The sequence below is a fragment of the Mchenga conophoros genome, linkage group LG11 (genome assembly GCF_057382185.1).
Source record: "Mchenga conophoros isolate Kocher_MC1m ecotype Shallow Benthic linkage group LG11, M_conophoros_male_GT1.1, whole genome shotgun sequence".
NCBI classification, from domain to species: domain Eukaryota; kingdom Metazoa; phylum Chordata; class Actinopteri; order Cichliformes; family Cichlidae; genus Mchenga; species Mchenga conophoros.
In genome coordinates, this window is record NC_140536.1 from 19014176 (window position 1) to 19026828 (window position 12653).

General features: G+C 36.7%; 2 protein-coding genes across 2 annotated transcripts; one reads left to right on the forward strand and one right to left on the reverse strand.

Annotated features, from left to right (window-relative positions):
- Positions 1-253: 253 nt before the first annotated feature.
- LOC146563926 (uncharacterized) lies at positions 254-8085 on the reverse strand. The gene is made up of 5 exons (XM_085291312.1): positions 8039-8085; positions 6793-6920; positions 6318-6437; positions 4900-4996; positions 254-4122 (listed from the first exon to the last, which is right to left on the reverse strand). Exons 1-5 carry the CDS (start codon positions 8064-8066, stop codon positions 4064-4066), a joined length of 432 nt encoding a protein of 143 aa, XP_085147438.1. The 5' UTR covers positions 8067-8085; the 3' UTR covers positions 254-4063.
- Positions 8086-8162: 77 nt separating this feature from the next.
- On the forward strand, positions 8163-11530 carry cd83 (CD83 molecule). The gene is made up of 5 exons (XM_085291313.1): positions 8163-8271; positions 8435-8571; positions 9360-9588; positions 10214-10317; positions 10536-11530. The coding sequence occupies exons 1-5, from the start codon at positions 8226-8228 to the stop codon at positions 10695-10697; spliced, it is 678 nt and encodes a 225-aa protein (XP_085147439.1). The 5' UTR covers positions 8163-8225; the 3' UTR covers positions 10698-11530.
- The last annotated feature ends 1123 nt before the right edge of the window (positions 11531-12653 follow it).

Below are 12653 nucleotides of genomic sequence, written 5' to 3' on the forward strand. Positions count from 1 at the left end.
AGGTGGTGTTACCCTTTTCCCTGCGGTGGGGAGAGGCAGACCGCCCCGACTCCGCAGCAGCAGGGAGGCCCCACACTCCAGACCGCAGCCGGACGGCCAACTCCTCCTCCTAGCCCCCCCCCCCCGCTCCAGCAGAAACCCAAAAACCCAACTTAAAAACTATGATTATCAGTGACATGGACTTTTTGTATAAAACTACATCTGTTACCTCTTCATTAAGAAAGCACTCAGCACACACAATAATTGTGTTTTGTTTTGTTTTATTTCATAGCTTTGCAATAATATACTACCAGCATGGACAGCATTGATTAACATATGATAGCAGCAACACAAGAAAGAAAGCACATAAGTACCCTACACCCTACTGCATGAAATGACACATGACTGTAAAAATATGGAATTTTACATTCTAATGTTTGGTGCTTCAATAGAACATATTACAACAGTGTGGTTAAAAAAAACAAAACAAACAAACAAATAAACACCTATTCGGCAGTAGGATTTTCAAACACAGCAATTTTTTTTTTAATTAATTCTATTTGGCTCAGTTTTTGTTTTTGATTATTTCACATTTTTTTCCAGTCTCTAATGAAGTCTCTAATAAAAACAATAATACTAAAAGTCCCCCACCCCATATCTCTCTCTCTCACACACAGACACACAAACACACACAACAAACAAACAAAAGCACCACTTAATTGGCTGCATAGTTTTTAAATACTCAGCTGTTACGTTTGATATGTCCTTTTTGTATTTCAGTGGGACAGCTTTTTAGTGCTTTTATTGGAATGTTTCTATTATTAACTTAATGCCCAATTTTAATGAAATAATCATTTTCAAAAGATAAGAGATAATTGGGAAGCAAAAAAGAGCATAATTGTTTGTTAATTAAAACAAATGTATTGATTTTATTTTATTTAATCAAAAGCTAATGATATGATTAAGAAACTGATTTAAAAAAATCACAATTAAAACATGTTGTATTGAAAGTACATGGACTGTCTTGATGATAAAAAAAAATTAGAGAAAATCTAAAGTTTGTATGTTTTTTCACATTTTTTAATGCATTTTTTAATGGGCAGAAAGAGTTTAAAGTTAATGCCTTATATATAATGTAGCAGATGTGTAGGACAATTTATTACATATTCATCTGGTCCAAATGAAAACACTGTTAATATTTTATTTTTTAATACTTTACACTTTAAGTTGGTAATAAAATGTAAAATAGTTTCCCTAGTTGGAGTGGAAGTGTCGAACATTTGTAAAACACATGAGAGGTCAATAAAAAAAACAAAAAAGAAAATAATGTATTCCAGAAAGAAGACACATCTGGGTTTAATCTGGCTATTTTATGGCAACTGGTGCATCTGCCAAACATAGATAAAAGGCACAGAGTGGTCCTCCTTTGTCCCACACGCCATCAGACTGTTTAACTCCTCCCTGGAGGGGAGAGGGAGGGGAAACAGGAGGACAAAGGAGGGGGGAACAACTAAGCTGTAGTGCCTCTTCACCTCACTGTGCAATACCTTTTGTGCAATACTTTTGTAAATAGTCAACGGTGCAATAGACTCAATACTTGAAATGTGCAATTCACTTGTATTTTTATTTTTATTCCTATTTATTCTATTTATCCCCTTCGTATATTTTATTTATATTGTCTCTGTATTTATATATATATATATATATGTGTGTGTGTGTGTGTGTGTGTGTGTGTGTGTGTGTGTGTGTGTGTATTATATATATATATATATATATATATATAATATTCTGTAACTCTGTAACTTCTGTCGGTGCTGTGCTTTTTTGGAAATCGAATTTCCCAGAGGAACCCACCCGAGGGATTAATAAAGTTCTATCTAATCTAATCTAATCTAATCTAACATTGGTCACAGCTAGTGTTGGGTCAGATGTAGCCTGGTATTAAACTTACTCCACCAGTACCAGTACAGTACCATTAGTCAAGGCCAAAGTGCCTGTAGAGAAAACTGCAGATATGGGCCACATTTGGGCGAAACAGTTATTGTAGGGAGGAGAGAAATGGAGTGGAAAACATTGGTAAAGAAATACTGGCAGTTTATCTCATTTCCACTCCATCTATACAGAGAATGGCGTTGGTTCTGCTTTACTAGTTGTAGCTGTCATTTAAATGTAGTAAAACCGTTACAGTTACTATTCAAATACATGTTGTAAACATTCATAGCTGCCATTGCACTAAGAGTTCTGGAGGAAGAGCTGTACATGAGAACTGTGTGTTTAGGGAATGTTACTCCTTCCACTGCTGGTGTTGTCCTTCAGCTATTTAACTATGTGCCACATAACTGTATTTATGTCATCTTTTAATAAGATGAGCCACACATAATTTTGGCATTTTGCAGAATAAGAATGGATCACAACATAAATAAAATTCAATAATCTATGAGTATTGTCTTGAATATTGACTGATTCTTTATTAAATCTCAGCTAAAAAGAGTTTACTTTAGCCTGTCAAAAAAGCTGTAAATACCTTATTGTTAGCCACTTAAAATGAATAAAAGCAGCAGATATTTTTTGTAAAAAAGAAATGTCAATTTCCCATTATGAAATTAAAAATAAAAGTTTTTAAAAACGCCTAATCTCAGTTTCCCAAGGCACCAATCACATAGTTTAAATAGCTTATTTTGTCATAACTTGAAATGTTTATATGGAGCATATTTATTCAAAAATAAAATTGTTCAAAGAAAGTAGCTTATTTATTAGCAGCTCAGTTAATGTCAGTAAGTGGTTTCAAAACAGATATTACCTGAATATTTGCTTTGTTACTTTGGATAGTGTCAGTGGTAATTGTTTTGACCAGTTTAGATTAGTTTAGTTAGTTTTGAGCAGTTTGTTTAGAGATGCTTGAAAATGTATGAAACACTAAAACAAGCTGTGTTCTGTGCTTGGTTTAGTCCTACAGTAGTAAAATACAGCTTTGAGGTCGCTGGTGCAATTCAAGTAAACCAAACAAACATAAGATGCTCTTTTCTGCTTCGACAATCTCTGACCTTCTTTCAAGTGCATTCAGGGTATTCTTTTAAATAAATAAATAATAAATTTGTCAGCACTTCACTGTATTTTTGTTTCCTGAGATTATAACAGTAAAGTGACAAGTGGGACCTGTTTATACTTTCAGTTTGTTAAAATTAGTACCTGGATTTTTACCATCACTGGTTTGTAAACATCAAATTGGCATGTACACATTTTTTAAACCTCTTCCAGTCCTATGACACAACAGAAACCTTCTTCCCTTCATAATACACTAGTCACAATTTCTGAAAGGTTTCTGTGAGCAGCTTTGTTCAGTGAACTCTGGGAGTTGTATTTACCAAGTGTAGCAGCTAAGTACACCTCTGTACTGTAGTTTAGTGTGTTTCAAATAAATTGAATGTTTATCTTCATCAATAAATTTGTCATTTAAATAGCAGCAGGTCATGTCCATACACATTCAGTGTCAATAAATAAATGGTAGCAGCAAATTGTCTCATTAATAAGGAAAATGTTACACTTTTTAAATATTTTGTCATCATTTAACACTAAACTTAAAAATCTTACCAAAAGGGGCAAGGAGACAAAAGCGAAAAAATTGACTGGTGATCATTATTATTTTGGCTTGTGGAAGAAATCCATGAAATTTTTAAAAGGGTCTTTCTTGGTAAATACACCCCTGAGAGAAACACGACTCAAAAAAAAAAAAAAAAAAAAAAGTGAGGTTTTTAGGTTGTAGGATATATTCCAATGCTCTCTAAATCACTTTCATTTTGTCATTTAACAGTAAAGGATGGAAACCGATGTGCCTGAAGAATGATAAAGTGTTTCAGTGCTGTAAGAAGAAGTGTAAATATAATATTTTTGAGCTTATAGCTGTATAAAGTATGAAAGTATAAAATTGCCTTCATGGTAAACACTGTCTGCACGGCACTGCATGGCGAGACAGTGCAAACTGATTCAAGCTGACAGGAAGCAAAAGCATAGCTGTTCCCTTAGCAGAAATACCTTCCACCCCTGATATTAAAAGCATCTTTTCTTTCTGGCAAAAGCAGACGACTCAGGAGATCATCTGCTTCACAATCCATCCGGCTGTCAGTAGTGCCAATCCAACGGTGCCTGCAGCAGAAAGAAAATTGGTTAGCAGGTTAGATTTTCATGCTTATAATAAACCACTATTCAGATAGGTGCTAATATAGCATTCACTAGTTTTAATGTGTGCATCCTTTGTCTCTATTGTGGAATTAAATATTTTTCAGCTTACTGAATAGATGCCATAACACAAAGTTTTGGATTCTCCATTGATTTGATTAAATGACTTGTACTGTGTGCTAATAAGCTGAGCACTGTTTGCAAGCAAACGGGAACATTTCCACCCTTATAACAAGATTGTTACCTGGGACATTCGTGTCTGGTTAGTAGCATTGCACTCCTATGTAAATATGTGTCATGTTAGACACATGATGGAGAGTTTAAAGAGTATTTTAAGACTGCCTCATTCTACTAGACCATCTACTTTAGTCCTGTATTGAACATGTGCTGTTCAACATCTTCAACAGCTGCTGATGTTTTGATATTGCTTGTGTTTTAACATCAATAACATCAAAACATTGCAGAAAACAAATAATTTTACTGTCACTCAGAAGACTGTGAGACTGTGATTCATGTCATGCACGGGAGTGGGTTTTTTTAATCCTTTTTTTGTTCACTGAAAAAAATCATGGCCTACTTTGACTACACCAATTCAAAATTGTATCATCTTCTTGAAGAGAGAAATAAAAATAAGCTTAAACATTGTTTGGAGAGTGGAATCTAGGTCTATGTTTATGTATCTCAAAAATGGAGTTTAAAAACACAGTCAAAAATTTGTCTGTCATTGTATAAAACAAGACTTACTCTGATGCCTACACGACCCATTAAAATCCTTAGGAACAGTCTGGGAGCAGGGCTGGCTCTGGTAGTGGATGCACTCCTCTTTAACAATACCAGAGCGCTGTAACAGATAAAGTGAAAATAAACCTGAAGAGTTCTTTCTTTATTGTGTTGACATGACTTTAAATGGATACTTTTGACTGCCATGCCTTTGGGTCACCACAGCACAGAGATCTATATATTTATATCTGGCACAGATTTGACACCAGATTCACCTCCTATGCTCCCATGTACCTGTGCATGGGACCAGCACTGGATATGTATCTCCTCTCAGCGTTGCTTTCCTCTAATCATTACAGGGTCAAAGTTATACATACAGCCCCACTAAAATTTGTTTAAACATCTCTAAACATCTCTCAAATGGCACCTCAAGCAGATGCTGTTGGTAGCCATCAGCAATCTGTTTATCTGGACATAGTGTTTTCAGAAGAGACCTGAGAGATGTTTCTCATCTAAGTCTCATCTAACTGCAGTTTTCCCTAACAGTACATTTGCATAATGGCCAAACCAGAGTTTCATGATTGTTAATATGTAAACTGCCATGACTACTTCTCAGTGGCCATAAGCACCAGTCATAGAGAGCTAAGGAATGGCTGCAATCACAATAATGCAAAATGGTGAAAGATGTACTATTAGGCTCCCTCCTCAGTTCATTTCCTTAAAGATTTATGGTCAGATGATGGCCACAGTGACAAAAGGTATGCTTGTAGAGGTAAAGGTGAGGCTTCCAAACCTAAGAGCTCTGTAACAACTGTAAAGCATGATGGTGGTAGCATCATGTTTTCATGGTACTGCTTTGCTGCCAGTGGTTCTTGTACACCCACAAAGTGAAGGCAGAAGTCATTTTGGTTGTCCATGTAGACAGATACAAGTTTTAGTTGAGCCTGAAGGTGCTAATTTTGGAGCACACACTTCTCTTGGTTGGCACCAAGAAAGAACCTTGAACATCTTAATCAATTTCCTCCTATTTGAGCATGACTGTTTGGGTATTCTTCCAGACCTTGGCAAAGTCATGATACATCCCAATAACTTGTAATTATGTACAGTTGTCTGAATTGACTTATGGAGTCTGTACTTAGTTAGAAATGACTCCAAGAAACCATGCTTTCAAACAAACCCCTTTTTAGGGGTTTTAACTGCATCATACATGACTTTACATAATGTTTTTCCCTCTAGAAAGGGCCTAAGTTAAAACAAATATGGTAAATGGTAAATGGCCTGTATTTATATAGCGCTTTTTACTAGTCCCTAAGGACCCCAAAGCGCTTTACATATCCAGTCATCCACCCATTCACACACACATTCACACACTGGTGATGGCAAGCTACAGTGTAGCCACAGCCACCCTGGGGCGCACTGACAGAGGCGAGTGGATAACGTACCATATGACAAACTGTGGTAACATTTAGATCCACGCATTCATCCATGACAATTGTTCCACCTTCAATTTTCTGGCATGGATGTACACAGCTTTTTTTCACACGTTTGGAGTGGGCAAAGGTCTGCAGAAAGGAACAAACCCAAAAGCAGAGTTAGTAGGTTGTTTTGGGGGTTTTATACCAGTTGCTCGCTTTAGAATTGTATTCTTGGGCTCTAAAGTGGCTTTACATGGCTTAATGTTCAAAAGAGTTCTTATTTCTTTTATATTGGACTCATTGATCCTCTGAAATAAGCTTGTTGACTGTACATTCTTGTCATAGTTGAAAAACTGCTTTCAACAATTGAAGTATCTCTAACCATGCCTTTTTAATTACTAGCCGACTTCAGCTGATGTGTGAAAGAACAGAACCAGGAGTTGACACTTTATTAGATTTTTGTAACACAGATTTTTGTGTGAACTTGCAGGAATATTTATACCTTGCCATTAACACTCCAGGTGTTCTCACAGTTTTGGTCAAACTCCAGTGCTTTACTTTGGCAGCAGGAGTAAGGAATGTTTTTCTGCATCACCTCTGAGCTGCTTATGGCCGACCCCACAGCAGCAACTTAATAAAAAAAAGAAGAAAAGAAATGCATTAGACTATGAACACTTCTGTGATTCACCGGTTTTGGTTTCATCTTCTTATCATTAATCAAAGACCTGGACAGTGATTGTTAATCTCTCTCCATTTCACCCATTATTAATCTCTAGGATATACAATATGTTTGTATCTTTATTTTTATTTAAACATTCTGACAATAGTAATGAACCCCAAAGCACAAATAAAAACATTAGCTTCGCATGTACACGACATAAAATCCAGCGCACATCAAAGAACAACCTGTTATATGGGACGTGTCTCTTGTTTTGTTTCTGATACTTCCACGTGTAATAGTGGTAGTAAAAAGAAATTACGTGACTCAAAGATGGGAATTTCCTACTTCAATGACATACTCTTTATTTCGCCATACGCACTGGAAAGCACCTCAGGGGAAAGGAAGGGGAATCCCTGGATGCTTGCGCTTTCGTTACAGTGACCGAAAAATTAATCAGATGATTAAAAAAACAACATTACGTATTCAAAATGGTAAGAACTTTCTTGCAGAATACAATTACAAAAATACGTGTCAGCTATAGCCTAACGGGCTATTCTCGCAAACAAGGCATATAAACGGTAATGCATAACGTTGAATAAGCTTTCAGGGCAAGTGTTGTGCTATTTCTTCATGCAGTATTTACACTACAAAACATTTCAAACCATAAGTTATGAACAAAAAACACTTCAATTTTGCCAACTCTCAGAAAATAATACAAAACTCGATTCAAACTCCCATCGATTGATTTATCGCTGCCATTTTACACGAAAGACAAACGTGTGTTCGATCTATGGGGTCTTTAAGGTCTTTAAGTCTGCTGATGCTAAAATGACTTTCACAAACTTTCTCTACTTTTTCTCCGGTGAAGCGAAACATAAGATTTGGAGACATAGGATGTTGTTTACTTGGTTATGCTAATCGAAATCGAAGTTGTTGTTATGCCGATGTTGCAAAATCATCTGAATAAAAAGTCGCTTTATTAAAAAAATGATATTACATACCGGTACCTCACCGCAACGTACTGAGAGCTTGGGTTGGCTTAAACGTACAGTAAAATGCATTACAAGACCATTTCTAATATACTTACAAAGCAGGACGATAAGAACAGCGTTCATTGTTTTTAGCTTTACACTAAGTGAGAGTAGCAGTTGAATGAGACCTCGTGCTCATCCGCCCCGCCCCTTCCCTTCCCCACTTCCTTCTCACTACAACCCCATTTAAGGCTGAGGGCACAGTTCTCCTCACTCTCGATTTCTAAACATTCAGTCAACAAGATGATATCTGCAGATTTCCTTGGCTGTCTTCTGCTCTTCTCGCAGGGTGAGTGTCTTTTCAGTTTACTTTAGTCGAACGTTATATTATTAGAGTTTGTACATTCGAATAGCTGTATGGTATAGTTTGTAACCAAGAGCTGCATGTTTATATGTATTGAAAGAAAAATAAATACGTGTACTGAGAAACATCTTATTCTTGTATTCCTCAGGCGTGTGCCTCGCTGTGGGTGCAGCTGTCAAGGAGGACACACCAGAAGTCGTGGTCCTTTCGGGTGAAGACTCTATCCTTCCGTGCAAAGCGAAATTCAAGCCCGGAGTCCAGTACCTTGCAGTGAGATGGTACAAGGTAAAAATAAATTAAATAACCAAATAAATACAAATACAATTTATTTTTATTGTCATGCTGCACATTTAAGAAGAAAAAAACATGTCAGGCTCTCCTTGGCAGATTACTGCAAAGTAATATCACTTTCGTTTCTTTCGAAAGTCAAAATATTTGTAGTCAATCACATAATGAAAAGGTTATAACAATGAAAACACAAAGTACAGCACTACAACTGGGTAACATTATGAGTATGCTGCAGTAATAACAAGAGCAGCCGTACTTACAACTTAATTCTTTAGTCTATAAAGTCTAATTAGGAATGTTAAAGTAGAATTACCTGCGACTCAAAATGTACTTTTTCTTCTATTTCAGTAATGTTAAAAGTAGTAGGGGTAAAGTAAAAAGCAGCAGTGAAAGTAACAGTAAAGGTTTATTCATTTATTTCTTATACTGTCATAAAGATTATTGCTGGTCACAAGACACTGCTCAGCCGTGGTGTATAAAGGTCAGAATGGCAGTATAAACATGTCTGGTGATTATTTTAATCCTTGTTTTTATGAACTGGTTAAATATTTAGGCTTTTGCTTAAAACTACAAGGTTCAACTCAAATATGGGGTGTGCAGTAACTGTGGTTAATGGGTTAAAAGTTAAAAAGAAGAAGTGCTATTTATAGTAGTGGCATTTTTTCCATTAACAGAAGTGATAATGACACTGACATCAGGCGTGTTTGGTTTGGCTGTCTAGTCTCAGATCCTGTTTGGTCATTCATCAGGCACATGACTCTAACACTGGACTGATGCTTTTTCAGGTTTCAGAGAGCCCATCGTCTGCTCGTAATGGCCTTTTGACCAGAGACCTCCCAGATGGTACGACGAAATGGTACGATGGCGTGGAGAGAGATGTGGCGCTGGTCAACGAGACCCACGACATCCTCCTGGCCGACACAACGTGCAGTGACGCCGGCGTGTACGTGTGTCACCTGGCAGCACCTGTGGGAGAGCAAAACCAGGACGGCTACGTTCACCTGGTGCTGGCAGGTAAACGTTTGTCCCAGTTGTCTCTGGGTTCTTTAGGTGCTCATGCAAATTCAACATACAGGTTTCCCAAACTTTCCCAAGTTCCCTGAGGCATCCATGACTGAAATTTGACTCAGGGAGAACTTCCAAACTTGAATCAACTGTTATATTTTGAGCATCAGCTTTACAAAACTATCACTCTTTGGCCCAAGGCATAGAGTGTGGGAATCATCTGTCAAGCACATGATTTGGAAAACATCAAGAGCATTAGATTTCCATCAAAAGCTGGTTTAGAAGAAGCTTATTTTGGAAAAGCTTTTAAAGGCTTTTACGGTGGCTAATGCTGATGTTCAGCTTTTACCATGTTCTATATTTTAGCAAAGAAAGACAAAGAAAAACTCATTGGTAAAGTCTGAGCAGATTTATTGGGATACCAAACAAGAGGGAATGTTTCCTTAGATATCTACAGCAAAGTGCACCTCGAGTTTTCTGATATGAAAGTTTGAAAAATGTACAAAATCCAGCCACACAGGAGTTTCCTGTATGCAGAATAGCCTGACTAGGTTCACAACCTGAGCTAGCACAGTGTGGTACAGTTCAAGTGAGTTCAAACTTGAGTAACTTTAATTTGTGTTTTCATTTTCAGATTGTCCAGCTGCTCCCACAGAAAGTCTGGAGAGAGATGATTACTTGATTCTTTTCGCCTCCGTAGTGATAATGATAGCACTTCTGCTGTCTTTCATAAGCTACGTAAGTAATGGAGGATAATTATATATAAACACACTAATATTTAAACAGATTTTCCACAAGAGATTTCTATTATGTGCATCCACTTAGAACCCAACTTACCTAATAATCATTTTGTTGTACTACCAAAAGATTGTAATGATCATCTTTAAACATACTCAAACAATATGCATATGCTGGTCATTCTTAATCTAAATGTATTTCCCATATCTCCACCACAGGTTTGTTTGACGAATGGATTGAGAGAAAGAAACAAACAACAACAGCAAGAACAAATAACAAAAGAAGATTTTTTCCTGAACAAACCAGTGGAACCAAAAGACTTGAAGTTGATCTACACTTTGGGTCCAAAACCATCCACAAAAACTATACTCTGTGTGTAAAGATGAGGCCTAATGTTGGCCAATAGAATAAGTACACTCTGCCCTGACATGTGGAAACTGATGGAAATCGGAAGATTATGCGACAACCTTTCAAAAATCATCAGAAAAGTCAGATATAGAGCTGGATCTCCACAGATGCCAAGATGCTGGAGAAACTGGTGACCTGGTTCAAGGAGCAGGTCCAGTAATCAGACGTCGGTTGGTCAGTCTGTGGGTTAAATATAAAAGAGCCACTGGTTAAGACAGAAAGACAGTGAGTTTGCATGAGCAGTCAGTCAAAGATTCACATTTATTTTGTAAAAACCTGAATTTTTCAGGTGATATTACTTTAATTGCGCCCCATAGCTAAAAGTTTTATTAAGAAAATGACGTTTTTCTGCAGGCAGACAAACACAAACATATAAAAACTGTACTGTCAAGTCAGGCAAACAGTGACTGTGCAGGATGGAGCCAAGAAGGTTCACAGTTGCGTTGTTTGTGCACATGTAGTCATGTAGTGGAAGATGTGTGAGTATCAGGAGTAAAAGGCACTGATGTTATTCATGAGACTGAAATGTCCCACCGTAGTAAGAGGATCTGTACTTTTATGTGTTTGTCAAGAATTCTAATGTTTACACAGAGGATGGATGCATTCCTACAAGTTTAAAGTGTCCACACTGAAAATTACTTTAAACTACCTGCTTTAATTGAGCCATGACAGAAACTACCATTCTGGATTCTGTTAATTGTTTTATGTTCTCATAAAGGTCTGCTTTTCTTTCTTTAAAGCAGACCTTTTAATAAGCTATTGTTATATAAGTGATTTTCTGGATTAAATCTATATTATTGACTTATTAATGTTGTAACTTGAAAAAAAATTATGTTCAGAGAATTATTCTCAGGAAGTACCACATCTGTAAATGACCTTCAAGAACAACAACACCAAAAAAAGGAGACTTTTGTCACTTGAAATGTTAAAAAACAAAGTGACCTTCTAAAGAAGAAGTGAAACATGATGACATATAGGAACACCCGTGATCTATTTGCATTTAGCGTGACATTTGTTTTGGGGAAAGTCCTAAGAGCGGGTCAGTGTAGTCTGGATTTATTTTTATCGGTCCACTTCTCATTTTTTATGTCCGCATTTAGGTCTTCGCCTGTTCATTCCAACGTGTTTGGTAACAGACATAAAAGTTATTTTGTTGCTGCTCCACAGCAACATGTATATTGCCTAAATCTTCAACAGAAAAAGAATATATATATATATATATATATATATATATATATATATATATATATACTTTCTTAAACTGAAAACAAAAGGAGACAGAAATGGGAACACTGATATTCTGCATTCAGTCAGCGTAACATGAGAAAATTATTGCTTTATTTTCTGTATCTCAATTAATGATTCATGGATACTTTTTTGATTCAATGATACACATAAGAAATACATTGGTATTTCTTATGTGTATGTGCGTCTCCTAATGTGTGTTGTTGATAGTTTAAAAATGCATAAAAAAACACTATATGGACACATCTGCAGTACCAGTGATCTCCCAAATACTGCCTGTATATTAAATAAATACATTTTTGAGTTTGGATCTGTGTCTCTGCAGCTTTTTGGGGTCTGTTCATCAACTAAAGTGCAGCACATTAGTGTCTAACAATTTATGTCTGATGGTGCAGAAACCGACTTTGGAAGTCAGAAATTACTCAGAAGCTTCTACCTCTCCTGGACAGACTCTGGGCATTCCTTGTTGCTTTCCAAACTCTGACATAAAATATAAGAGGTCATTAATAACTTGTGGGATCAGTTGTTCGATCTCCAGTTCCTTGAGTCTCCGTGCTAAAGTGTTGTTGGGCAACATGCTTGGTTTGGGATTGGTGTATGGAGTTTGTAGTGTAAAAGTGTTCTCAGAGTAGAAAACCACTCTACCAGTCAGTGCCAGTAAATTTACTACAAACTGAACTAGG